This window comes from Aspergillus ambiguus (genome assembly GCF_047715705.1).
Source record: "Aspergillus ambiguus strain CBS 117.58 unplaced genomic scaffold BDV59scaffold_4, whole genome shotgun sequence".
Classification (NCBI taxonomy): Eukaryota; Fungi; Ascomycota; class Eurotiomycetes; order Eurotiales; family Aspergillaceae; genus Aspergillus; species Aspergillus ambiguus.
In genome coordinates this window covers 704,859-730,372 of record NW_027395517.1, presented here as the reverse complement: position 1 = coordinate 730,372, position 25,514 = coordinate 704,859, and the positions used below count along the sequence as shown (strand labels likewise).

General features: G+C 52.3%; 10 protein-coding genes across 10 annotated transcripts; 3 read left to right on the top strand and 7 right to left on the bottom strand.

The window, feature by feature from the left end:
* Positions 1–272: 272 nt before the first annotated feature.
* On the bottom strand, positions 273–910 carry BDV59DRAFT_199030 (uncharacterized protein; the record flags this gene model as incomplete). Its single annotated transcript, XM_073693279.1, has 3 exons — positions 273–302; positions 353–576; positions 730–910. 3 exons carry the CDS (start codon positions 908–910, stop codon positions 273–275), a joined length of 435 nt encoding a protein of 144 aa, XP_073551435.1.
* Positions 911–1,331: 421 nt separating this feature from the next.
* On the bottom strand, positions 1,332–3,431 carry BDV59DRAFT_111437 (CAIB/BAIF family enzyme). The gene is made up of 4 exons (XM_073686612.1): positions 2,922–3,431; positions 2,570–2,868; positions 2,008–2,508; positions 1,332–1,950 (listed from the first exon to the last, which is right to left on the bottom strand). Exons 1-4 carry the CDS (start codon positions 3,307–3,309, stop codon positions 1,405–1,407), a joined length of 1,734 nt encoding a protein of 577 aa, XP_073551434.1. The 5' UTR covers positions 3,310–3,431; the 3' UTR covers positions 1,332–1,404.
* BDV59DRAFT_111436 (uncharacterized protein) lies at positions 3,432–3,816 on the top strand. Its single transcript, XM_073686611.1, has one exon. The coding sequence runs from the start codon at positions 3,555–3,557 to the stop codon at positions 3,780–3,782; it is 228 nt and encodes a 75-aa protein (XP_073551433.1). The 5' UTR covers positions 3,432–3,554; the 3' UTR covers positions 3,783–3,816.
* A 2,777-nt stretch (positions 3,817–6,593) lies between these two features.
* On the top strand, positions 6,594–8,749 carry BDV59DRAFT_171184 (uncharacterized protein). Its single transcript, XM_073688536.1, has 2 exons — positions 6,594–6,835; positions 6,999–8,749. Exon 2 carries the CDS (start codon positions 7,066–7,068, stop codon positions 8,182–8,184), a length of 1,119 nt encoding a protein of 372 aa, XP_073551432.1. The 5' UTR covers positions 6,594–6,835; positions 6,999–7,065; the 3' UTR covers positions 8,185–8,749.
* On the bottom strand, positions 8,747–10,148 carry BDV59DRAFT_210219 (aromatic prenyltransferase; the record flags this gene model as incomplete). Its single annotated transcript, XM_073695550.1, has 2 exons — positions 8,747–8,867; positions 8,923–10,148. 2 exons carry the CDS (start codon positions 10,146–10,148, stop codon positions 8,747–8,749), a joined length of 1,347 nt encoding a protein of 448 aa, XP_073551431.1.
* A 2,552-nt stretch (positions 10,149–12,700) lies between these two features.
* On the bottom strand, positions 12,701–13,904 carry BDV59DRAFT_171181 (uncharacterized protein). Its single transcript, XM_073688535.1, has one exon. The coding sequence runs from the start codon at positions 13,747–13,749 to the stop codon at positions 12,961–12,963; it is 789 nt and encodes a 262-aa protein (XP_073551430.1). The 5' UTR covers positions 13,750–13,904; the 3' UTR covers positions 12,701–12,960.
* A 3-nt stretch (positions 13,905–13,907) lies between these two features.
* BDV59DRAFT_171178 (putative mitochondrial ADP,ATP carrier protein (Ant)) lies at positions 13,908–15,829 on the bottom strand. Its single transcript, XM_073688534.1, has 4 exons — positions 15,567–15,829; positions 15,348–15,369; positions 14,897–15,219; positions 13,908–14,840 (listed from the first exon to the last, which is right to left on the bottom strand). Exons 1-4 carry the CDS (start codon positions 15,615–15,617, stop codon positions 14,289–14,291), a joined length of 948 nt encoding a protein of 315 aa, XP_073551429.1. The 5' UTR covers positions 15,618–15,829; the 3' UTR covers positions 13,908–14,288.
* A 1,900-nt stretch (positions 15,830–17,729) lies between these two features.
* Positions 17,730–19,599, bottom strand: BDV59DRAFT_199024 (KRI1 family protein; the record flags this gene model as incomplete). The annotated part of the gene is made up of 2 exons (XM_073693278.1): positions 17,730–19,372; positions 19,431–19,599. 2 exons carry the CDS (start codon positions 19,597–19,599, stop codon positions 17,730–17,732), a joined length of 1,812 nt encoding a protein of 603 aa, XP_073551428.1.
* Positions 19,600–19,849: 250 nt separating this feature from the next.
* Positions 19,850–24,583, top strand: BDV59DRAFT_111279 (putative transcription factor SipA3). Its single transcript, XM_073686609.1, has 6 exons — positions 19,850–20,053; positions 20,130–20,493; positions 20,548–23,041; positions 23,089–23,175; positions 23,230–23,451; positions 23,503–24,583. Exons 1-6 carry the CDS (start codon positions 19,998–20,000, stop codon positions 24,480–24,482), a joined length of 4,203 nt encoding a protein of 1,400 aa, XP_073551427.1. The 5' UTR covers positions 19,850–19,997; the 3' UTR covers positions 24,483–24,583.
* BDV59DRAFT_111284 (uncharacterized protein) lies at positions 24,583–25,510 on the bottom strand. Its single transcript, XM_073686610.1, has one exon. It carries the CDS (start codon positions 25,330–25,332, stop codon positions 24,685–24,687), a length of 648 nt encoding a protein of 215 aa, XP_073551426.1. The 5' UTR covers positions 25,333–25,510; the 3' UTR covers positions 24,583–24,684.
* Positions 25,511–25,514: the final 4 nt, after the last annotated feature.

Below are 25,514 nucleotides of genomic sequence, written 5' to 3'. Positions count from 1 at the left end.
GAATGAAAGTTTTTCTTTTGATATTTTGCATATTTTTCAACATTGCATCTTACGGGAAATTTGCGCCTTAGTTGGGGCTACTAACCCCTCTTGTGTTGTCGATCCTGGACCATGATTGTTGATATCCTGGTTTGTGCCGTAGTTCATCCCCAGCTGCGGTGAATTCGTCGGCGCATTGCGTGCTGTATAAGCCTCCGTAGACGTGCTACGCAATGTACAACATTATGATATGTACAGTTAGTTATATTGTGCCGGTTTTATATACAAGCCATCTATTTCTTCCCCGATTGAGCCGCAGTATCCTATCATTGTCAGTCAATCAATCATAACCCAACTGATCCAACAGACATACCAAATAAACCTGATAGAACTTCATCTTAAGGTTCTTCTCGTCATCAGCAAAGACCACTCTGCCCGCCCACGGGACCTCAACCTCGTTGCTCGGATCTGCCTTGAGACGGTATTTCACCGTGCCGTAGAGCATGAGCTCGTTCTTCCCGCCGAAGTAGATGCGGGCGGGGAAATGGCTGCGCGCGGCGACGTGCGTCCAGAGGCCGTGGCGGAGGGTGCGAATATCTTGCCTCGATTAGCCAGGTCCAGGCGATGTGGCAGGGTGGCATGCAATAGTCCATGGCGTTATAGATGTCGGGACTACGCATGCATGCGCAAGTCCCAGGTATCGCTGCCATCGGAACGGGAGTCGGGAGAGGGAAGGAGGGGGAAACGTACCCTGAGAGCCAGTGGCAGACTTCGGCCCCATGATCAGGGTTGCATCGTCGGTGAAACTGGCGACGTACTGGTCGTGCAGGGACTCCGTGTCGCTGAGGGAGTAGAAGTTTTCCATAAAGGCCACCATGGCGGCGCCATTGGGCGGGGTGAGGGCCGAGTCGGTGGCGATCTTGTAGGACATTTCGTCTTTGTGCTCTTTTCTTCTTGTCCTTGGTTATCTGGGAGGTGTCTGACGGTCTAGGAGAGCTCGGATAGTGTAGGGATTATAATGTGGTTGTGAAGTATATGCGGGAGTCGTTCTGCAGACGCCTCGCCTTGGCTGATGTGATGTCAGCCGTTGTGGAGGGCGTCGGGCCGACGGGCGAGAAGGCGCTATCCGATCGCGTTCCGACGGGGCGTCTGGATCAATGTAGTAGTGGTGGCCACTTGTGGTTTGTTTGGCTTTCTCTGACAGCATTCTGGGAACATGCAGGTCTCGTGGCTGTAATGGTTGGTGGGGTTTTACGACGTACATGGCCAGGATTAGATCTAGATCGAGTATGTTGATTGGTCATGAGTCTCGTATTGGCTACAGCGCATCATCCATCAGGTTCATGATTCGTATGTGAAATGGTTCATTGTCCGTTGAAAATGCTATGTACAGAGAAATTGTTCATATCAACATCTATATCCTGATTAAGCCTTCGGGTAGTCTTCCTCCTTCTCCTCAAAGGCCTTCCAGCTCGGCTGGTCATTGCCGTTGGGCCGACTGGCGCGCGAGAACTTGTTCTCTACACCGTCGATCTCGCAAATCGGACGAACGACTTCAATGTCGGCGTTGTACGCCTTCGAGAACCAAGTCTCGGTGAGAGCGTCCGACCCGGCACGGGTAGGGGGGAGATAAAGATGTGGGAAGCGGGCCTGCATGATCTTCAGGACGGTCGAGGAGATACGGTCCACACTGTCGCAGTGGCGGAGTTTGAAGAACTCAGGCGGCTGGGAGGAGCGCATCTGCTGCTGGACGGCCTCGGAGTATTTGCCCACCGCAAAGAGGAGCAGGTCGTAGTGCATCAGGGATGCCATGCCGTGGTAGGAACCACCGTACTTGGCCCGGTTGAAGAGACCGGTCAGAGCAGTGATCGCGCCCATGCAACCCGTGCCGTAGTCGGAGATGGGGAAGGGAGGCACAACGGGCGTCGACAGACCCATGAATTCTCCCTGCGCCCAGGCAATGCCAGTGACCTGTTTGTGGTTGTCAGAATCCGTCCGCTCCTCACGCGTTTGTCTGGAATAACTTACGCAGTCGGCAATCTGCTGCCATCCAGGGCGGCCGGCCCATTCACCCTCGTATCCGAAGCAGTTCTCGTTCACATACACGTAGCCCTTGCCGCGCTTCTCGCCCAGCGCCGCAAGGGCCTTGGGACCGTAACCCAGCTTCTCCAGAGCGCCGGGACGATAGCCGTCAACGAGAACGTCCGCATCGGCCAGAAGCTCTTCGAACTGGCGACGGCCCTCCTCGGTCTTCAGGTCTAGGTCGGCAGCGTGCTTACCCATGTTGCCATCCACCTGGAAAAACGGCACATCCGAGAGGTGGGGGCTGGTGATCTTGAGGACATCGGCGCCGTATTCGGTGAGAATACGTGCGACGGTAGGGCCAGCGATGATACGGCAAAGCTCGAGCACCTTGACGCCTTCCAGGATCTTCTTGCTGCCGCTACCGCTGGTGGGGAAAGGTGTCGGGGCCAGTTCGCCGCCGAGGCGGTTCACCTTAAACCAGGGTTCTTGCACATTGAGCTTCCCCTAGAGGGTATTAGAACAGTTCATTGAGAGGGGTAGAAGGGATGGGGGTTTTGCTGCATACATGGGGCGTCTGAACGAAATCTTCGTACTTGAAAGCCGTCACCCCGGCTTGTCTGCGCTCTTTGTTCATCTCTTCCAGCTCAGGGGCACTATATTTCTGCACATGGCTCTCAATAACCTTGATGATCTCCTCGTAGTCGGTCAGGTCAGGACGTTGACCCTCCAGCCCGATCATGTTCAGCGTCGTGGTAGCCTCAAGGGAGCCATGGATGTGGAAGAACTCGTCAGGGTTCTTGGTCTTGTATAGATTGGCAGACATGCGACGGTAGCCGTTAGACTGAGCGGCAAGCAAGTCGGTATCTTTATACGTTAGTACAAGGTCCACCATATCGTAAAATGCGGGATATCCAAACCTTTCAGCTTCTTCTTCACCTCAGGGTCCAGCTTCGACAGTCCGGCCACCTTTGCCATGTACGCCTGACAACCGAAAGCCGTAGCGCGTTCTAGGTTAACCTTGACAGCCCGTGTCTGTTCCGACGATCCATAACGAAGGTCTGCGATGGCGGCTGCCAGGGCACCCTCCACACCCTTCAATGCAGCGAGGGTCTCGGTCTCCTTGAACGGAATCGGAAAGTAGATCTGGTCGTGGGCGGAGTTGAACGAGACAGCGTCTTTGTTCGTAACTACCTCGGCCGGCAGGCAGAGACGCTCAGCTTGGTCACAGAGGATAGAGAAGATACGGCCCGCCTCCTGGACAGGCGAGTACGCGCTGTCGGCGGTGGAGTTCGTTGCCATAATCATCTTGCCGGTGGATAGGTGGTGAATGCAGTTACACCTAAGAGGGTACGGGTGAGGAAGAGGGAGAGAAAGGGTATCAAATCAGCCGATAGGCGTCAAACAGCGGTTCCACGGCAGAAGGCGGATAGTATATATGTCTCCGAACAATCGCCAGACAGTGGTCTTTCGGTAAACAGGCAGGTGACAACTTGGGGATAACTTCTCCGTGACAATTCCGAGAAAGCGCCCCGTCGGGTGGATAAACTGGTATGAACCGATCGGCAGCCTCAAGCGACGTAAAAGATCGTTCTGACCGTCTTAGTGAGGCGAATAGCAGTCCGGGACATACTGAGAGACCAAGTAACCCCGCAGAGCCAGCGTTGGTATCCGACGAAGGGAAATTTGCTTCGGATGCGCGGCCGATAAGATCGGAAGTGGATGACGTCGGGTGGATGAGGTCAGCCACCCAACGCCTGAGGCATCCTATCCATTCCTGAAGCCTTTTGCCACCTGCATATCCATATCATTATGCAGGACCTTGTAGCCACTGGTAAGTAGTGGGTTTCCTACTCAATGTGTTGTTCCATCGGGAGTTCAAGGATGAGGAGGAAAGCAGTATTGTGTTCGGAATCAGATTCGCAATAGACAGCTTCATCTACATCTGATCTTTCAGATGCACCAGGTGGAATCTGTGTTTGACTGGAGTGTTTCATTCTTTTGGGCCTGGAAGAACGACAATCCTGGATCCACATCATTCAAAGTATACTAGTAGGTCCATTAATTTGGCGCCGCCCGTCGGGGAACTGCTAAGAACCTCACATCGGAAGAGGCACCTTGTTCCAGAAGGCTGAATGTGTCTCAAGTGCCGGCCCGATGCATTGAAGATGGAGGTCCAGTCCCGGAGCAAGGCATTGTTGAAGTACTAGGGAGACTAGTACTTTTGCAATCGACAAATGTGATACGTCTTCATAGCTAAGAGTCCAGCAATACGTGGCCCCAATAAACTTGTTTCTCCTAGGCCATCCTTGACATTATCATTCAATAAGATCACGAATTTGAACCACTGATCTGGGGCTGTCTGCCATGCTCCTATTGGGTCATTATGTAGCCGTCAGTGTTGGGACATGCCAACTGAGAACATTCCAATCACACCAACATATATACGTAGTATTGATGGTACGGAACGATGCAAGAGGTTGAAATGGGGTGATTAATAGTTGAAACATGGCTTGAAAAGAGAACAAGGGACTGGCTTTCCAATGTAAAATCGTCCGCCCCTTGCTGATGCAAGACGTCGCATTCTGCAGTGGTTGGTGGTGTGTTATATCCTTCACTGATCAGTCTGGACAGCTCCATTGAGGTAGTTAGCCCTGACAGTGACTTACTGTGCTGCAATATGCAATGCAAGTCATCATAACTCTGCTTACAGCAGGGTGTTGCAGTTTCATATGCACAATATGAGGGGGGAAATATTGAACATACTTGCCCTTGCAGTTTCGACTAACAACGCAAGGGTATGTAAGTTAGGTCTTTCGAAGAAGATTCTTTCTCTATCTGTTGATGCAAGCTGGCTTTGGTTACATGTCGCTGGATGACAACTAAAAGCTGGGTTTATGTAGTTATAGGCGTTACTCAATTTTCTGTGTGACATTCGTCATTTTCACATGAGCATCCGCTGGAACAACCACACAGGGTATGAACACTTCCAAGCTGTTTGTATTCAGTGACACGCTAGCTTGTTATCAGTGTCCAAACCCTGTGATTATTGCTACCTAGGTACCTAAGATTTCTATTGTACTCTGTACTACTCTGTACTCTGGCACGTTGAACACCATTCTCAGGTAAGAAGGGTTGAGTAGGAACATCAGGCCAAGTTACACCCTGAATTCAGTAAATGTCCGATCTTGATTAGTCCGGGAGGGAACCGAAGGGCTGGACGAGTTTAAAATGGGGGCAAATTTGAGCCCTCCATGCACGAGAGTCGGTTATTTAGAGAGAAACATGTGCCCGAGGACAAATAAGATGCCTTGGAGGTGTATGCGACGGAATTAATTCTGTATATATTGGTCTATGTTAGGTCAGGTGCGTTGAGACCATGTCTCCTATCCTCGGTTCTATCCCCAACCTGCGCGATATGCGCCGATACAAAAGCGGGTCTCATACAAGTTCCAGGGAAAAGGGATATCGCACCCCTATCTACCTAGGCTGTACTGACAAGACGAGGCAACGGGTTTTACTTCGTATAGCCCTAACCCTGATGTTGGCGGGTATGCCCCGCCCCCACACTTCGCTTGAGATGAATTGACCGTTGGTGTCCGATGCTCGACGGGTTTCTTGCGCTTGCTCCGCCTGTCGGTTACGAAGATTCTCACCGGCGAGGGATTAGGGTTAGACTTTTCCAAATCAAGAAACGCAAGTTAGACATACGCATTGTCTGATGCTTGCGGTGTTTGAAGGCTTTCCTGACAAATACCTGAGAGGAATTGACGATGATGACATGGCCCGACCCTGATCCACCCCACTTAAAAGCGCCGGTCGATCTTGGAAATGGGATCCATCCATGGGGATTGTTACATACCTGACAAGACAAAGTATGACGCGGGTATAGAGGAGTGGAAGAACTGTAGAAACAAATCAGAGTGCTTCCCTCCACCACATTCGGCAACCAGAAAGTATACCAGTGCAGTGAGGGAGGACACGATGTACGACGAAACCCCACGTGCCGCATCCACCAAAGGTTATCGCTCGGCAAGACCCGTGGAAAGGGGTGCACGAGCCCAGGCTATGGTCGTTGATATGCCCGTTGATCGATGAGTACTGCAGTCTTTGCCTTCGTCTTTTGCCTTTCGATGAGGACCTGCCTAAGGGGGTAGGAAGAAGATGCTGGATGACGCTTGAAGTCAGTACCTAGGTAGTCAGTCAGCAGCAGTCTGAAGAGACGGAACTCGGCCAGAATCTTCGAAGCAGGAGTAACTCCGCACAACCCCTCTTTTGAAAGCATGCAGACTGGATGGTAGTGGCAGGTCTGTGTGCAGCTGCAGGTGCAGGTGGTGATAAGACCGCCGGTGGTAATCCTGGTAATACCAATACAAGACCGGAAGGGAAAAGGAATCCGGAACCTCCCGGGGGGTCCAGTTGGCGGGCTGGAGGCCAATCAGCCGCCCCACGCGAAGCCATCGACTGCGTTCGGCGGGCGATAAGAGGGTCGCATCACCTCTATACACTCTATACATTCCTGTATCGGTACCGTACCTCATTCCAGGTCCTCCTCCCATCCTCCATCTTACTATTATTATTTCTACGGACCTCTCGTCGCTCCTTGCGTCTCCCCCCCCCTCCCTTTCTCTTCCTCCTTCTCATCATCCTTCATGAGTAACTCTTCCTCTCCATACATTACCTGTCAAAAGGATTCCTCCCAGAAAGCCCCCAAACTATCTGCCTGACATCTCGTTCCTGAACCTTCTCCCCACCCAGTCACGACCCTCTCGCGTGTCTCACTAGCGCGTCGCATCGCATCGCATCCGATCTACTGCATCTGTGTGCGTCGTCTGTAAGTCCCCAGAACCCTCCAGACGCCCCCCAAATCAACTTCCATCCATCTCTCCTCTCATCTCCCTTTTTCCCTTCGTTCCTTTGTCCCTGCCTCTCCGTTCGCCGCCTTTTAGTCATCCCTCAGTCCATGGTTGCCTCCGGTCTGACTCATCTGATATCAGCCCTCCGACTTGGCCACCGCGAATCTACGTTCTTAATTCCTACCACTATCATCTCTCTTCGCCCATCATGGCTGCTCAGAATACTCCTTCCAGCATCGCTATGGCCCTTGCTGGCAAGACCGCCTCCGTCGACATCCCGAAGCCTCGTGCGGGTTTCCCTGCTGGTCGCGACGCGGCTTTGTTGCCTACGCCTCCCAACTCCATCTCTCCGAATCTCCCTCCACAGGCCTTCCAGCGTCGAGATCCGAACCTCCCAACCTCCCCTCCTCTCGCCACTTCCCATGTGGAATCCGACATCGATCTCGCCGACGATGCGAACGGTCATCGCGCACCCCTGACCGCGCGCGATCTGGACAGCGCTGGGGCCATCACCCCCGGGATGTTGGCCAAGCACCACCTTCCGGAGATCATGCTGCAGCACGGGCCCCTCGCTATCCGTCATGTCATGGGCTACCTGACTACTTCTGTTCCGGGTTTCTCGAGGATCCCACCGGCGAAAGCCCGCAGGCTGGTCGTCGCCGCTCTCGAGGGTCGAGGGAACGACGAGACTGGTACGGGAGATCAAAAGGACGTGGTTTTTGAGAAGGTTGGATGGGGGCGCTGGGATGCGCGACGGCGTGGCGAGCCCCCGCGCGATCCCCAACACCTGAACTTATCGCCTCCTGCCAGCCTCTCGAACTCCTATCCTCATCGGGGCATCCAGATCCCAGGAAAGAGAGCCAGCCAGCCGCCATACGGCTCCAGTGTCACTGGTGGCTCGGCCGTGTTCTCTTACTCCGAGATGGACTACGGTGACCACGATGATACTAACATGTTGGAGCACGAAGCGGACAAGATGTCGCTCGATGGCGACGGCCGCGAGTACTGTTCGTCGTCAGAAGCTCCAGATGATGAGATGGTCCAGGATGAGGATTGGGGCGAGGAGGATGTCACCGACGAAGAGGATTGGGCGCACATAGGCGCTGCGGCACTGCGTGCGCGGTCATTGAATGCAACAGGTGGCTTCGTGAGTGGAAGTCACCATCCACAATTACGAGGCGGCGGGCCCGCCTCGTCATCTCTAGCGAAATCGGCGCCGCGCAAGATCCCCATCCAACAGCTCGGTTTCGCCGTCCCTGATGGGGTGGTGGGAGACAAGGAGGAGCGCGCGGCGGTCGAGGCGCTTTTACGACTTGGTTCTATGTAACGCTATTGACTTCACATCCGGCAGTGATCATTAAGCAGTCGCCGCAATATGCAAAATGCCGGGGCTGTGCTGTTCGGTCTTTTATGCGGCTGGTCCATTATCGATATGTTTTTATTTCACGTTCTACGACAAATCATCACAAGAATATGCCAGCTTTATATTCAACTGCTCGACTGGCTCGACAACTGGCAATGATGCATTGGGTTTGGGTTTGGTTCCCTTGGTTGGGAAATGGCGTTATTTCTTACGGATATTCAACATTCATCACAAAATCGGCCACAAAACACGGCATTCGCCGAAGTTGGCCTTATTCCCTGTTGACAGGGGGATGTACTCATCCATCTATATCATAGCATACTGGGTTGGACGACAACTCAATCATTGTCCATATCATCTTCCTTGACGGATATATGGTGACCCTCGGACACGGAAGCGGATCTTTCGTGGTGGACACATAGAACAATATAATATGGTTGCCTATGGGCGACGCACTCTGCTCACTATCAAAGTATTCTTCCCTGATTTGGAGAGAACTACTATCCGTAGAGTTCTCGATAAGCGCCTAGTTCAATGACATCCTTATGTGTCGGTAGTACACCGTCGTGTACGGGCCGTTCTTGGAGGAGTATGAGAACGATATCGTGCCCAACCGGTCGGACGTCTCCTCCAGGTTGCAGGATGGACTAGAAAGACCATGAGTCAATAAGCCAATCCTAAATTGATCAAGGCATAACTCACTAGTAAGAAGTCACTTTTTCCTTGTATGACCGAGCCTCTTCCATCCAGCCGAGCTTCTCAAAAAAGGCCGTGACAGCGCCCACAACCATGCTGTCCCTGATGGTGCACAGGTTCAAATAAACCTGCGGCTTGGGGTAGGGATCTCCCGGGCGAAGCTCAAAGTTCATCATCATAGACTGGCCATCAAAAAATACAGGCTTAAGGGGATCACGCAAATCCTCTCTGCCCTTGCTGCTATGTGCATCCTCGGGGAAATGATACCCCTCCGGGAGTTTGAGGGCAGCCCACAGCTCCCGCAAGATCTCCAAGCCACTGACAACATCAGGTACGGCGTTTAGCCGTCCACCTAGTGTCCAGATATCAGCGACATTGTCCCATGTGACCAGAGGGTCGAAGATGTAGAGCTTAACCCGAGCCTGCGAAGCATCTACCAGATCACACCCCATAAGGAACACCCGGGGGTCCGTGTCAGAGGGATGTCCCTGGGTGCGATCCTGCATGTAGCCTTCGATGTGGGACAGCGCGGCGCCCCGGCCGCTGCTCTCGTCAATTGTCCGTACGGCACGAAACGCCAGATCAGAGCCCGCCTTTCCAGTGGCTACGAAATTGGGCAGAAGGGGATGATATGACTTGATAGTCACATCGCCTTCCTTGCCGAGATCCAGACCGATATAGCTAACAGTACCGAGGAGTTCAGCGAACCGACGGTCGCTCAGTAATCGGAGACGCTCCTTCTCCTTCTTGCTCAGAGCCAGCTGGCCGGCAAATTGGTAGTGCAGCTGCAAGTCTAACCGGCTGTCTCCCACCAACTGGAGTTTGCGTAGCGTCTCTGGAGTCATCAGGGCGTGGGAATGGTTGCTATTCGGGTAGCTTGTGGGCTCGAACAAGACTCGGATCGTACAACCGGCCTGCTGGAAGTTCTGGCTGAGCTCGAAGAGCGTGGCGGTCCCCAGCATTGACGGGTAGCAGTGCGCTCTGCTGTCTCGTGGGGACAGGCCCATTGAGGGAATGACATGGTGGGCTAAGAGCGTCAGGTATTGATATTGTCTGTGCAAGTCATAGTTGGTATCATGTAGCAATTTGCCCATGATTGGGGCTGCTCCATGCCACCATTCATATTGCACTTCGTCTGGGAAGAATAAAGATTTACTGAGAACTTCATATGGCGTCTGGTGGAGTGTAGATCCTCTAGGCTCTACAGCTTTGTTGTCCCTTTTGGATCCCATGATGCGAACTGGCCCCGGGGGGATGTAAGATAGTGGTAGTATGGAGATGTGGCCACCTACTGGACTTTATACTACGATGGCATGCTCAGAACCTTGCACACAGCTTACGGCGCAGTATCAGGTAAGGTATAACTTTATGTACACCGATATCCGATCTGTTCCGACCAGTTCCTGACTAGTGAACCTGGTGCTCCAACCTGAATTTGCTTGCACTGTACGAGCCCAGGCCACATAACCCTTGGAAGGCCTGGGCCAGTCGATGTGACTCCGAGTACATCCAATGCAACCCAGGCTTTATTTGCCACTGGCGATTGGGAGGAGAGAGAACCCGGGGAAACTCTAGTCGGTGAAGACACAAGCGTGTGCTTTAGCAGTTTAGACATCCGTTCTACTAAGATGCCGTCCTGCAACACCTCTCACAGGAACTCACCATCTTATTCTCCTTCATATACTCTTTCGGACACTCTTTTTATCTTGTCTACTACTTTCCATGATCGGCTGAACGCCATCGTCTCCCAAGTTGAAATGTTCGCTGACGATGCGAATGACCATCAGAGGGGCGAGTTGACCAACACTCTCCGGGCCTGTCCTACTCTCGCAAAAACCTATGCGAGACTATGGGAAGAATTGCATATAGTGTATGTCGACCACGGTAAACCTTCAATGTTATTCAAGTTGCAAACGCCGCTCTAGCTTTTCGGAACGGAGATAGGCATAGATCCTCAGACTTTCCAACAACTCTCCCGATGCCAAGCGCCCCTTCATCTTGAACTACTAGCTAAACCACGCACAGCAGACAGGAACTCTACTTGGCATGTCCTATGTGGCACCAATTGTACCCTCTAATCGGATGCAGGGCGCGTGCCGCGCTATCTTCCGAGTGTGGGAATGCCTGGGGAGCTTAATTTTACTACGACTTTAGGATCCTCCAGTGGAAGGAGGTATGTCCGAGTCTGGTGAGCCTGTAGTACCACGATCATCCAAGTCCCATCTACTTATAATCCGCAGCTATCAGATGGGTTGCCCTAGTTTCTACGCTATTCCAAATTTCCTTGCCAAAGCGAATTATGAACCTGATGGATAAACATATAGCCCCTTACAGGGGGCATTTGCGTGGAGTAATGATTTCTCTTCTTACTTGTCAGCATTCCCTTGTACGACAAGCATATGCAGCTACAACATTTTCTCCAACAGGTTGGTCTAAGCATCTGGCCGTCAAAACCGGCATCTCCAGAAGAATGGCTATTCGTGGATGTAGGCGGAGCTGCGAGCTAAGTATCCCAATGCCCAGGGATGAGTCCTCCTGTAAGACATGTCACACGTCATGGATACGGTTGAGCTCCCTTACTTGTCTCCAGTCAGATCCATCAGCCAGAGCGTAATCTCTGTTGCCAGCCTCTCCGGCTAGTCAAACATAATCAAATGCCCAGCATCATCGACAACGACGACGTGTCTTGCACCGAGAGCATCTCCGAGGCTGACCGCATGCTTCACTGGTATCCACCCATCCTCTTTCCCCCAAATCACCTTGACTGGCATGTCAGCACCCACTTCGGCATACCGTTCTTCCACCTCCATGACATGACGCTCATCAGCCTGGGCGATCTGTCTGACGAAGCCCGACTGTCCCTGACAGCCGTCCACAATCCACGGAGCAGCAAGCCGATCCACCACCTCATGGGGTAAAGGCTTATACGCGGCGCCTTCGATATAAGCACGCAGCATGCCCCGGTAAATCGAATCAGGGATGTCGTTGAACACAGAGCGGTTGCCCGCAACAAGACGGAAGAAGGGGCTCCCAAAGGGCCGAAGCGCAACCACATCCACGGCACACAGGCTGGCATATCTACAGCCGTGGAGTAGATTTGCGCGAAGCGCAACAATGCCGCCGATGTCATGGGCGATTATATGCGGCGGCTGCTGAGCCGAGAATTCCCACGAGTCATAAACGTTGGCGAATGACTCTGCCAAACCCGCGAATGAGACATCCAATTCCGCGGTCTAGTCTGCTAAAGGAAGACGGCCTGGGGATTCGCCAAAGCCGGGGTGGTCAAAGAGATAGACTTTGAAATGCGAGGAGAGGGATTTGGCGTACGGGGTCCAATAGAATGAAGACCACGGGGTGCCGTGGATGAAGATGAGAGGTACGCCGTTTTCTGGGCCGAGGGCCGTCCAGTGCATGCATGTTTTATGGGAGGCACTCTTATGGGTGAATACATGGTCGAGGGTAATACTGGTGGAAGACATTTGATTTAGACGAGTGATATTGGCTTGATAGAACTGTAGGTTAGGTTAGAAGATGAACGTTACGTCTGATGATCAAGAATGGAGAAAATTCATAAGCACGAACAAGGCGCCAGCTCGGGACGAATATGAAGGGCCTAATCTCAATCCCAGTCATCGTATCCTACCCGAAGTAATCGGTGATATACTCCTCGTAGCCAGAATACTCCCTATCGAAGGATGATCGTGGTGGACGTCCCCATATAGGCATCGCACATGCTTCCCAAAAACAGCATATTTAGAACAATGTACTATACAACTTAGATACATGTCTGTAAACGCAGTGTCTGGAAATGCAATGGCAATGAATCTAACCGATATTCTTCGATGATAACCAAAACACCCTTTCAACCTGAAATATACCCCGATGCCTCCGCTCCCCAGTGACCCGAAAAACAGGAAAGCATTTAACCAACCTGAAGAAGAGCAGACATACCCATCCGACGCAATTCCCAATATAAGCCAATACCTATGTGATAGACGAAATGCTCTTCAGAATGGAACCAAGAAAGAGACACTACCCAAGTCCTCATTTGTCATGTGCGTCGTTAATCCTTTTCCAGACCTCAGCCTCCACCTCGGCCAATTTACTCCCCGCCGACTGAAGCCATGACTTGGCGCTGTCGTAAAAGCTTTGTTCACCCTCGAGGCCTGTGTCCACCGTCCCCGTCGGGGCCGGGTTATAGTGCAGTGGGAGCTGTCCGGACGAAGCAGGACCCGAGCCATACGGGACATTAGCAGGCCCAGAATAGACTGACGAGTACGGCGTCGTTGTGGCATTGGGAACTTGCTGTGGCTGGTGTTGCGCCGCCGCAGCAGCAGCATTATAGCTGTACCCGTATCCGTACGAGACTGGGTTCTGGGCCGGAGCTGGAGGCGCCTGTGTGATTGAGGCGGGAGTGTTGGGCGTCTGTTGGGGCAGCTGGGGAACGTCGCCCGCTTTGGGGGGTGGAGGGACCGCAGCGGACGACGAGGGAGTCGTATCAGTCACTGGAGGTGCGCCTGCCGATGCAGGCTCTGGGCGAGCGCCGGGCTGCGGAGGCGGCGGCGAAGTGCCTGTACTTGCGGGCATACTTGCCGCAGTGCTAGTTTCGCTAGGGGTGTAAAGAGGTCGTGTTGGGGCAGGCGTAGGCACAGCAAGAGTAGGCTGAGCCCCTGGTTGAGCGGTTGCGTAGATCGGAGAGTATGGTGGTGCGGTTGCAGTGGCAGAGGTAGTCAGAAGTTCGTCGGTTTGGTTCTGTTGCTTCGTCGGAGACGATGAGGAGTCTGAGGATGGAGTACGAGGAGTGACTCCCTCCGGGAGGGAGGAGGTTGTCATGGGTTTATTGTTTATTGGGGTTGCGTGAACAGTAATATGGGAGCTGAAAGAATTATGGCGATGCTGCTTGATTGTCCAGGAAGCTTCATTCAAGGAGCTCTGGCCATCGACGTCATCGGATATAATCACGTGATTACGTGTATCACATGTATCACGTGCAACGCAACACGGACCTCCGTGAAGAATTTTTTCTCAGCCAGGGAATGGAACGACCGACGGTCTACGGAGTTAGTCCCAAAACAAAACGTATTGATTTTGGACTCAAAGAAGTACATGGGAAGGAAAAAAAAAGAAATAGCTTGCAGGCAGTAAAATACAACTGGTACAAGAGGAAATGTCACTGCTCTATGCTCAAGAATACCGATTCCCACTCTTGACGCATATCTCTAATATACTTCCTCACTTCCTCATCCTCTGCTCAACACCTGGGAGTTACGCCAGATGCCAGCCATCCCCGTCCCCAGAGGAGCGGTAACGACCACCGCGGAGAGAACCTAATCAATCACGGGGCCAATGCCGTCCTAACGTGTTGCACACGCTTATTTGAACTTCTTTCCGAAGAGGATGAGCTGGACCTGGTCATAGATGGACAGGACACCAGCACCGGCGACACCACGGAGGATGTTAGCACCGGCACCCTTGAAGAGGGACTTGGTACCCTCCTTGGCGACGATCTGGCGGAAAGCGTCGAAGGAAGAGTTGTACTTGACGGCCTCACCGGAGGTCATCATCATACGACGACGAACGGTGTCAAGAGGGTAAGAAGCGATACCAGCACCAGTGGTGACAGTCCAGCCGAGAAGGAAAGAAGCAAGGAAGTTACCCTCAAGAGGACCAACCAGGACGACGGGCTTGATGGAGTCGTACATGCCGAAGTAGAGACCACGGTAGACAACAATACCAGCAACGGAGGGACCGAAACCACGGTAGAGACCGGCAATACCGTCAGAGGCGAGGGTCTTCTTGTAGACGTCGACGAGACCGTTGAACTGACGCTCACCACCACCCTTGGCGGACTTGGCATCGTTGGCCAGACGGGTACGGGCGTAGTCGAGAGAGTAGACGAAGAGGAGGGAAGTGGCACCAGCAGCCTATATATTTGATTAGCACCGACCAGGCAGGCACGGACGATTGCGAGGGAACATACACCACCGGAGGCAAGGTTACCCATCATCCACTTGGCGTATCCGTCACGCTCCTTCTTGTAGGAGAACATGGACTTGTAGGTGTCACGGAAGGCGAAGTTCAGAGCCTGGGTAGGGAAGTAACGGATGACGTTGGCAGTGTTACCTCTCCACAGGGAGACAACGCCCTCGGAGGCAGCGGTACGACGGAAGCAGTCCGCGATACCGTTGTACTTGCGGTCGAGACGACCAGCGCGAAGCATCTCATCCTGGTTCTGGATGAGGAGCTTGATACGCTCGATGGGGGCAGCAGCAGTCTTGGAGACAGCAGCGGAGACACCACCCACTGTAGGAGATTGGTCAGTACAGGTTCAGAATGTTCTCATTTTCCAGACACAATGGCCGGATTCAGGCAGCTATAATCGACTGTCGAGGGACAATCGATGGAGACTGCGCGTCGGGAGAAAAACATACTCAGGAAGTCAACGACGAATCCCTGTGAAAATTTTGTTAGCGACCCGTTTCAGATCCTTCCGTTGCAAACCGGGCGAAAACTCCTCGAACAAAGCATTCCCAACCCATTGAGACGATTGTATTGATGGCATTTGATGTCCATCATTGATAATGACGGGGGGAGAGTGTGCGGTCGGGAGTTCTCGCCAGCGAAGCAGAATCAGGGGATGAACGACTTACGGGCATGCCGAAGACCGACTTCTCGGCCTGGTTAACGTCACCCTTGGCCATAATGACTGTGAATGACAAGTAACTGAAGGAAAAGAAGGAGAGGAGATGGGATAGGATGAGAGTGTCGAAAGGAACAGGACACTTCAAGGGATGGGGGGAGAAGAAAAGGGAAAAAAAGAGAAGGGGAAAGGAGGGAAGAAAAAATAGCGAGCGAAGGCCTCTTGTAAGGCGGGAGCAAGCGAGCGGAGACGCTAGTCCTGTTCTGTTTAGCGCAGTTTCTTTTCTGTCTTTTTTTCTTACGAAACCCGCGTATTAAATACTCTTGGCGGCGTTTTTGCCGCTCGGGAGCGCAGGAGAAGGCAAAAATTACATGAACCAGAGAGAAAAAAACTGGATCCGACACTAATGCTGGCCCAGGCAACGAGAGCCGATATCTCCCGATCGCTCCCAGAAACCCCGTCCCGAGGAGGAAACGATGCGCTACGACTGTACCTACGCAGGAGGATCTTTTTCTCTCCGGTGTTGAATAAGGAAAAATCCCTCAGAATCCTTCACGCAGCTTTCAGAGGTTTCCTGATTATATGGAATCCATTGCGATCGATTATCCCGATCGTGGCCCATAAAAGAATGTTGGTTATTTGTTTGTTTGGCGAGGGTGAAAAAAAAAAAGTTTTTTCTCCCATTTCCCCGACTTGACCGAACCAGACTTGACGCCACAGGCATTATTGGAGCCTCCTAGTATTACTTCCTCTGTTTCCACCCACAGATATACGGGGAAATCCACCCTTCTGTCTGGTCCCGAGTATCCGATGGCAAATTAGATTCTTCCCTTCACCAGATACACGACACTGCCGTCTTTCCCTTGCCAAGACCCAGTACGTCGATGGATCAAAGATTACCTGATCGAGTAGTAGGGTTTCAAACCAGTTCTTTATGTACGCAGTACGCATAGGTTCAGGAGGAGAATGATATCCTGTCCCGAGATGGTATGTTCGAAAATTTCTCCGCCTTGCCGGAGCCGGTCAATCGTCGCCGTTTCTCGGTTCCCTTGCCGTGGTTTCCGCCAGGACAATACTATTGTGCACACCTTCCCTAGTCCTTCATTCGATGCTTACAGTGGTAGAGCATCCCGAACCGATGGCGGGACAGTTATATCATCTGAACTTCACGACATGTATCATGATCCCTGATTTTGATGCCATCTTCTCCCTTCGGGGTTTATATAAAGCGAGTTACCGAGTATGAACATCAAGGTACGTTCCATTACCTCGGAGAAGGTTCGGTATTGTAATATATCGTCCGCATAGAGTTACCTCAGGTACATAATATAGATCCCTCTTTGCCAGGCCTAGAGCCCTTAGGATAGGTCAATTTACCACGTTTGTATCTGCATCATCATTCTGTCTATCGAAATCTAGGTATGGACCGGACTCATGTATTGCAGCGTGCTTCACTGTACTCCGTACCATGCAGGAAAAGACACCATGTCAAGTCCACAATCACAGGTCCGGCTCCAATCGGATCCACCTTTATTTCCCTTACTTTCTCCTTTCGACAATCAGAGGACAAAGCGCCAGGAGTTCCTCTCACCGTTGAAACCGCGACCCACCAAACACGGAGGTGAGCTTCGCCAGCAACAGGTTGCCATAGCCCTCACCGTGCTGGTGAGTGATGCGCAACGAAAACAGCTCTGAGGCAAATTTAACCTCATTCCAGAAACATTCAGTCCTTTCTAATATATTTTGCCACTTCCGGCTCAAGTCATTTCGTCCCTATGATTGCCACTCGCGTATCTGAAATTCGTCTGAGCGTTGGCCAGGCCGATACTAGAAGAGAAGTTTGGTTGAGCGTACTGCGTACGCTGTAGATACCTAGGGTGCTCAGAAGACATTCGATCTGCATGTCCACTACTTGAGCGTGTTTAGCTTTGAGTGTCACATGGCTTCGATGGTGTTAATGGTTATATACTACGTATACCTAGGTATGTTGTTTGGATAACTGACAGCAGGAAGAGCTCACGTGTCGCTTCTCTTCGCAAATATATATCGACAGCGCATTGAAGACCTACCTATACCGAGTCACGAGATCAGTCAATACCCCAAGATAACTACAAGAGAAAGAATGAAATAATATCACATAGTAAATTCAAGTCATTATATAGATTGAGTCAGTCTAGTGCTTCCTAGACCGCTTTCTCTTCTTCTTCCGACCATCACCTTCCCTGATATCAACCTCACCAGCCTCTGTAGCACCCTCCGCGTTGACAGCTTTGTCACCACCAAAAACAAACTCTGGGCCCGCCTCGTTACCGAATGTCTCTTTACGCCACTGCCTCAGCCGGGCCTTCTTGCCCAGTTTCTTCTGATCGCGGCGCTTCTTTTCAGGGTCTCGGAATGCGGCAAGCTTCTTCAGACCGGCGTATTGGTTGAGCTGAGAATCGTCTGCCATGAGGATATCTCGTGCAGTAAGCCCCAAGCTGTTCGGTGAAGTCTCGCGATACCGGAAGGTACCGGTAGTCTTCTTCGTCGCGCCGGGAAGAAGGGTAACATCGAGATCCAAATTGCGATCCACTGCTTCCTCAATGCGAAGACGGTCCTTACGGGCCTCGCGCTTCTGGTCTCGACGCTCCTGAGCTTTGCTCTTCTTGTTTTTGCCCTCGGAGGCGCTTTCGTCACCGTCCACGTCTTCCATTTCCACATCGGCCCCATCAAATGGCTGCCCTTCTTCCTCATCCTCGTAGTCCGGCACAAGGTCCTTGATGTCAATATCATCGTCCCAGGTCGGCTTTTTCGGACGCTTTTTCTTGCCCTCACCCTCAACTTCACCATCTTCATCAGCATAATAATCCTCGCCAAAACGCTTTTGCATCTCTTTCTCCCATTTGGCATCATCCCAGCTGTCATCCAAGAACTTGGCCCAGTCTTCATCTGTAATCTCAGAAGCGCGGAGTCCGGCGACTTCCTTGATCTTGTTGACCTTCTCTTGAAGCTCCTCCATTTTCAGCTTGCGAAGACGATTCTTTTCGGTCTCACGTTGTTTCTTTTCCTCCTCCTTCTTCTGCCGCTCCGCCTCTCTCTGCTTTTTCCTGCCACTCTTTTCTTCGCGACGTACGGACTGCTGATTTGTCGCGTCACGGGCATGGGTGATCAATGCCGTGTTCAGCTTACTAGGATCCTCAAAGCGGAAGTTATAGGCCTCTTCGAAAGCTTCGGCGCGGTCATAGTCGTCTTCATCGTCGGACTCGAAAGGCTGGAGATCCGTCCTACCGCCCGGAATCCATGCTCGCGACGACAAAAAGTTTGAGAGGAAAGTTTCCGGATCTTTGTCGGCATTCTCAATATCCAGCTGCGTCTCTGGCTTAGAATCCGGGGCGGGTTCTTGTACCGATTTGCGCTTCAGGAACCCATCATCTTCGTCAGCCGAAGAGCTATCGTCATCGGCCGCATGCATCTCTCGGACGATTTCGTTCTTCAAGTCTTCTTGCTCTTGCACATAGGTCTTTGGGGCGTCAGCCTCGTCGCCTTCCGCGATATGAGCACCACTTAAAAGATTCTGGCGGTGGTAGTCTCGGAGCGTCATGGGTTTCTGTTGCTTTTCAGATGTCGCGGGTGTCCCCTCGGTGTTTTCGTCACCCTCCGTATAGAAAGTCACTGATTGGTCATATACACGGGGATCCTTAGATCGAATGGCATTCAGAGTGGCCATAATTTCAGCGTCAAGAGCTTCCGTAGCGAGTTCTCCGTCCTCATCTTCTTCTTCGTCGGAGGACGACTCCTCGGAATTGTCAGCCTCGTCTTTCCCAAACTTGGATTCCACTGCAGATGAACTGGATAAGTATATGTAATAGGAATAAGCGAGTGATGGAAAACATACGTTTCTGCAGTTCTTCTCTCTTCTTGTTGTGCTCGAAGCGACGGGCATATTCTTCGTTGATCTTGAATCCGTTCGCGCTGTTTAGAGAAACCCCGCCGGACTCATCTCCAGACTCGCTGGAGCTGTCATCGTCGAGGAGCTTGCGCGGCTTTTTCGCTGGAGGTTCCATGTTCCGTATTTGAAAATCCGGTACTGCCTGAAAAATGGCAATGCTTTGACAGACGTCTCTACATGCGCCGAGGAAAAAAAAGTTGGGACCGGATGGCAGAAAAAAATCACGAGGCTCACCGCCCTGCCTTCCCGTGCCTCTCTGGATGCCTGAGAAGCCAGGCGGCGAAATATGTCTGACGTAGCCAATTAAATCACCCACCGGCCCTTACTCCCCAAAGGCTCCCGGAGGCGCTTCCAGCTCTCGTGTGCCATGATCCTTGCGCATCTCTCCTCTACCTCTCTTTATCTCGGGCACCCCTCGTGCTCATCTACATTGACTTACTAGAGGTGAATTGCCTCCCTCTTCCCTTGGTGTTCCTTGTTCGCGTCAAGTGTATGGCCGGAGACATACAGTAGATGTCGACCCAGCCGCAGATCCCCGTGCCACAGGTCGGGAAGCTCGTCAGCGTGGTGTAAGTTGTTTCGGTTTAGACAGGCACTTCCATTTTAATTAATACAACGTTCCTGCTGCTAACTCTGGCTGTAAAGCCCAGTTGGCCTCAAGGAAGCTGCTCTCGACTCACCGACATTCCGCGCCACGACATTACACTTCTCCGATCAGATCGAGTTTCTCGAGAAATGGCTCGACGGTTACGCGAAGGCCGCTTCCAGGCTCTCCATGGACATAGCCGCCATGGAGGGTGTGGTGAGCGCGTTTCTATCCTATTCTACGAACCCCCTCGCTGTGTCCGAAGCTGCGCTTGACCATGATTACACCCTGCTGTCGATGAGGAGATGTGGTGATAGCTCGCGCGATTTGTGGAACGGATTGCTAGCCACGACAAAGAAGATCGAGTCGGTTGTGTCGGAGCCTATAAGAGCTTTTATTCAGGATGATCTGCGTCCCTTCAAGGTCGTGATGGCCCCTCACCCTCTTCTGATGTATCAGTCACTTACCCCGCTGTAGGAGGCCCGCCGCACCCTCGACCAGACACAGAAGCATTACGATTACCTCTTGTCTAGATACTCAGGACAGTCAAAGTCAAAGGAGCCCTCGTCGCTTAGAGAGGATGCCTTCCAGCTCCACGAAGCGCGCAAGGCTTATCTCAAGGCATCCATGGACTTTTCGGTCCAAGCCCCCCAACTGCGGAATGGCCTAGATCGGTTGTTAGTCCGCGTCTCCTTCGATCAATGGCGCGAGTTTAAATTGTTCCACACCAACAACAGCTCGACCTTTGCAAAATGGGGCCAGGAGATGGATCGCATAAAAGGCTGGATACACGAGATGGAAGGTAGTGAGAAATCGTCCAAGCGGGAGCTCTTAGCGGCAAGGAAGGAGATCGAGGAGGCTGCAGAGGTTGCCGCTAGGCCTTCTCGTGAGCTGGATGACTACTCCATATCCACAGTTCCTTACCTTGGCTCGCGCCCTCTGTCCTCTCTCAATATGACAGGGGAAGCCAAGCCTGAGAAACAGGGATGGGTTTATCTGCGCATTTTCTCAGGCAAACCTACGCGTACGAATTGGGTCAGGCGTTGGGCCTTCTTGAAGAACGGAATTTTTGGTTGTCTCGTGCAAGGCTCACGAACTGGAGGCGTCGAGGAGAGCGAGAGAATCGGCGTCTTGCTCTGTAGTATTCGACCTGCTTTCCAAGAAGACCGGCGATTCTGCTTCGAGGTGAAGACAAAGAGCAACAGCATCATGCTTCAGGCAGAGACTCAAAAGGAACTTATGGAATGGATTGCCGCCTTTGAGGCCGCGAAGCGGAAGGCACTGGAAAATCCAGCCAGCACTGACTTATCCGTGTCCGGGAAGGTTACCATTCAGGACCCTGCTTTTGCCATTTCCCAGCCGCCGGCCCCTGAATTTGCTGCTGATCCCGCGGACTCCCTGACCCCCCATTCCAGTGACGAGCATGGCTCTGAACGTGCTGATCGTGCTGGAATGCTTCCTTTGCCAGAGAGGGACGTGGGCGGCTCTCGGACGAGTAGCGACTTTAACGCCTATCGACGATTGACTTCCATGGATGCAGATAGTTCTGCACGTGAACATACACACCGTATCATCCAGAAACTGGATCTCCATCGCAAGTCAAACAACACCGTCCAGCCGTCCAACTCTATTCCCGGAGCCGGAGGCGGAATCGCTAGCCTAATTTCTGCAAGCCATAACGCCCTCGTCTCCGGTACTGCCCTACCTCCTGGCGTGCTCGAAAATGATACAAACCGGGGCCGCAGCCCTACAATTCGATCTGAGCCCCCCACAACTCTGGCGCCCCCTACTTTGGCGAATCCTCCGGCCCCTACCAGCATGAGCAAAGCGGCCGTGATCGTGAGTAATGAACGGGGCATTGGGCTTGGCCATGCTGATAAAACGGGCGGAATGCCTAGCGGTATGATGGCCAACTTGTGGGGAAGTTCGAATTGGGGTTTCGTGAATAGACTTGAACGTGAACGCCTCGGATTGTCCGAGGTCGGTCAGGATGGTCTTGCTCAAAACAGACCATCCTCTCCCATGAGCGATTCATCAAAGAAAGTCGTTCCATCTGAAACGGAATCCGCGGGAGGTGCTACGGCTGCAAAGCCGGTAGTGTCTGGACCTCGTCATAGGCAAACGGTCAGTCTCGACGGGGATGCGTCCAAGGTACAACGTGCGATCTTGGGCGTTTCACATGAATATCCAAGCTACTATCCGCACCAGCTCAGAATTCAGGATGCTCAGTTCAGACTACTCTTTCCTAATGTGAAGAGGGAAGAACCCCTGGTCATGGTGTTCCGGGCCACCTGGAACCCGAATGATCAGCAAGAATTCCCAGGAAGAGCTTATGTGACTACTCAGGATATATACTTTTACAGTCACTACTTCGGGCTGGTGCTGACTACTAGTGTTTCGCTGGAAAGCATCAAAGAAGTTACAGCTGCTCCAGGAAGGGACTGTGACTTCTTGTTCCTACACACTATTCCCCCACCCGGGGAAGACACGCCAGGTCGTATCACGGTAAAGACTTTCCTGGAACCCCTGAGGCTTCTGCAGAAGCGACTCAATTTCCTGATCAATGACTCGACGGCGGTCGAACCAATGGGACTGGAGCAGGTTCTGAAAATTCTCACCAAGATGGAGTCTGATGTGACGCGAACTCCCAGCGTTGACAGTTGGGAGGATTTAGCTGCCCTTGGCGACAAGGATGATGGTGAACAGGGCGTTGAGCAAGGGCCGCGAAGAGACCTCCGAGCGCCAATCTACATTGACAAGAACTTAGACATGAGTTCAAAAAGGGGTTTGGATGGCAAGGAGGCCACGAAATTCCGACTGCCAACGCAGCCAGTACAGTACGTTCCGCAGGGAAACCTTCACCTCGCGTCCGAGAAGGTATTCGATGTTAGTGCGAAAGCGATCTTCCACATCCTGTTTGGTGATAAAAGTGCTGTGTGGCAGCTTCTACTCTATCAACGGAAGGCCAAAGGTAGAATGCACCCCACTTAAACCATGGACCTGCTAACGAGTGACAAGAGATCAAACAAGGACCATGGACCAGGAATGAAACTCGTCATCTGAGACGGGATTTCGAGTATCAAATCGAGACAACAGATATGATTGGTGAGAAAGCACTTTGTTAATCCCTCACAAGCACCCACGACTAACCAGTCATAGGACGAACTGAAGGCAAGGCGATATCGGATTATCAAATGATCGACGTTCTAAATGATCATCTCTGCTATGTCATAACGGACAAACGAACGCCGTGGCATCTTCCTTTCAAGCGTTCATTCAGGCTGGTCAGCAAGATTGTTATCACCTTTGTTGCCAAGGGCAAGAGTAAGCTTGCCGTGTACACAAAGGTGGAATGGCTGTCGACTCCGTATGGCCTTCAAAGTGAGTACAGGTTTTTTTCCGATACATTCGACAATGGCTAACTTTTCGCAGCTGTTATCAATAAGCAGGCCAGTGGAGACCTGGAGCAAGATGCCTTAGACCTGGTAGACCTCGTTGGCGATCAGGTGCGAAGACTGGGGGCCCATAGTCGAACTAAGAAGGCTATCACGATATTCGGCCACATCGGAAGGCAGAACTTCGTGTCCCAGTTCCCAGGCGAGGTGGATGTGCGAATTGAGCCTCGCAAACCTCGGACACAGAGGACGTTGGTCCAGCTACTTTACGAGACCTTCGTTACCTTCATCGAAAGTGCCATATCGTCGGTGATGCTATGGACATTCGCTCTGCTCCGCTTCATCTGGAAGACGATGAGCGCCAACAAAGTTATACTTTCGCTATTAATAGCGAGCGTGTTGATCAATGGGTTCTACACGTCACGGAGTGCTAATGTGTGGTGGCATGAAAGGTCGGCTGAGAATTTCATGAGTCGGCTCGGGGTACACCCGGACCATGTCATGAGTAAAGCTATATACATGAGAGACATTGACGAAGCAATTGCCAACACGACCATTGCACAAGCGAATGGGACCGTGAGCGACTGCTTCGCCACTTTCCAGCAGCAAACCGTGCGGAACCATGGGGCTACGCTCTCTCTGGATGTCTCAGGACCGAGAGACTCGGTGACCAAGAGCGCTGCCCGCCGACTTCAGCACACCCGAGAACGTCTGGCCACGTATCGGCACAACCTCTTGGTGGCTCTCCGTGTCGTGAACAGCATCGAGAAGGAACTGATCCAGAATGAGTGGGAGCGCTGGCTCCGACAGGAGTTGAAGCGCTGCCGTCAAGTGGAGGTCCTTCTGGGGAAGGGCAATGGTGACGAAGACTTTGAGATGCAGATGGACCGTCTAGGCCAGTCGGTCTTTGCCGACCTCTCCGACGATGTCCGGCAATGGTACGAGCAGTACTGTACCAGCTGCCATCAGGAACAGGAGCAGATCGAGAGAGACGGTCGTATAGATGAGGTTTCATAAACGGGTTCGGTCAGAAGGTTTGCTTATTGTTGCTTGTCCTGGATTGGTTGGATAAACGATACCCTGTTAAAGTTGGCGGATATGTTCATATGCTGCAACGTAGATAATTGTATAATAGTGCAACAGAACGTGTCGACGTCTTGGCCAGGATCGCGTTGCTTTCCGTAGTCCATGGAATCCGAGACAGGTAAAGCAAGCAATTCTAATTCTGCCGCGGCTTCACGGCGCCCTCCTGAACGACGTAGTACACAATGGTACCATCACCGCCCATGCCCTTATCAACCATGGAGAGAAGAATCCTCTTTCCACCCCACTCCCTGGTTTGGAGGGCTTGTTTGCGGCGTTTGTAGTACTCGGCGATCTTTGCAGCTTTCTCGGGACTTTTCTTCTGACCTTCCTCGTCGATGTCCTCACCCGACGACTGGACCTGCGCACTATCCGCACTGGGAAGCGAGTCGAACACCGCCGCCATTTTGCGGAGACTCCACGACTGCCCCTGCACGGTGGGCAGAACAAACATGCGTTCCAGCTCGACATCCTCCTCGCGCAGACCTTTCTCCAGCATGTAGAGCTGTTCGTCCGGATGGGTGTAGACGCGGTTGGGAGGGATGCCGGAGATGAGGAGATGGGGCGGGGGCTGTGTTGTTCCACCGGAAGAAGGCTTGCTTGTATGCAGGAGGGGAAGCTCGTGCACTTGGAGCGACGTCCATAAGTGCTGATGTTGCAGGTTGTGGAGGGTTTGGATTGTGCTGGCGGAGTAGGGATTGGATGGCGTCGACGTGGATGCGATGAGGCTGGTGAGCGCCGAGGGTTCTGGTGCAGGATTCGGGGACGATATTGTCGTTTCCATCTTGGACGTCTGGGTATTTCTTCTGCTAGCTGGTCCGCGTTCTTGTGCGGAGATGACGTTTCTCTTTTCGCGTGGGGATCGTGGCAGTCTGGGTCAGGGATTCAAACAGTCGCGGAGAATCCCAAGCATAGAATGAATAGAGATGCTTGTTGTGAATGTCGCTGGAATCAGAGAAGAAGTGG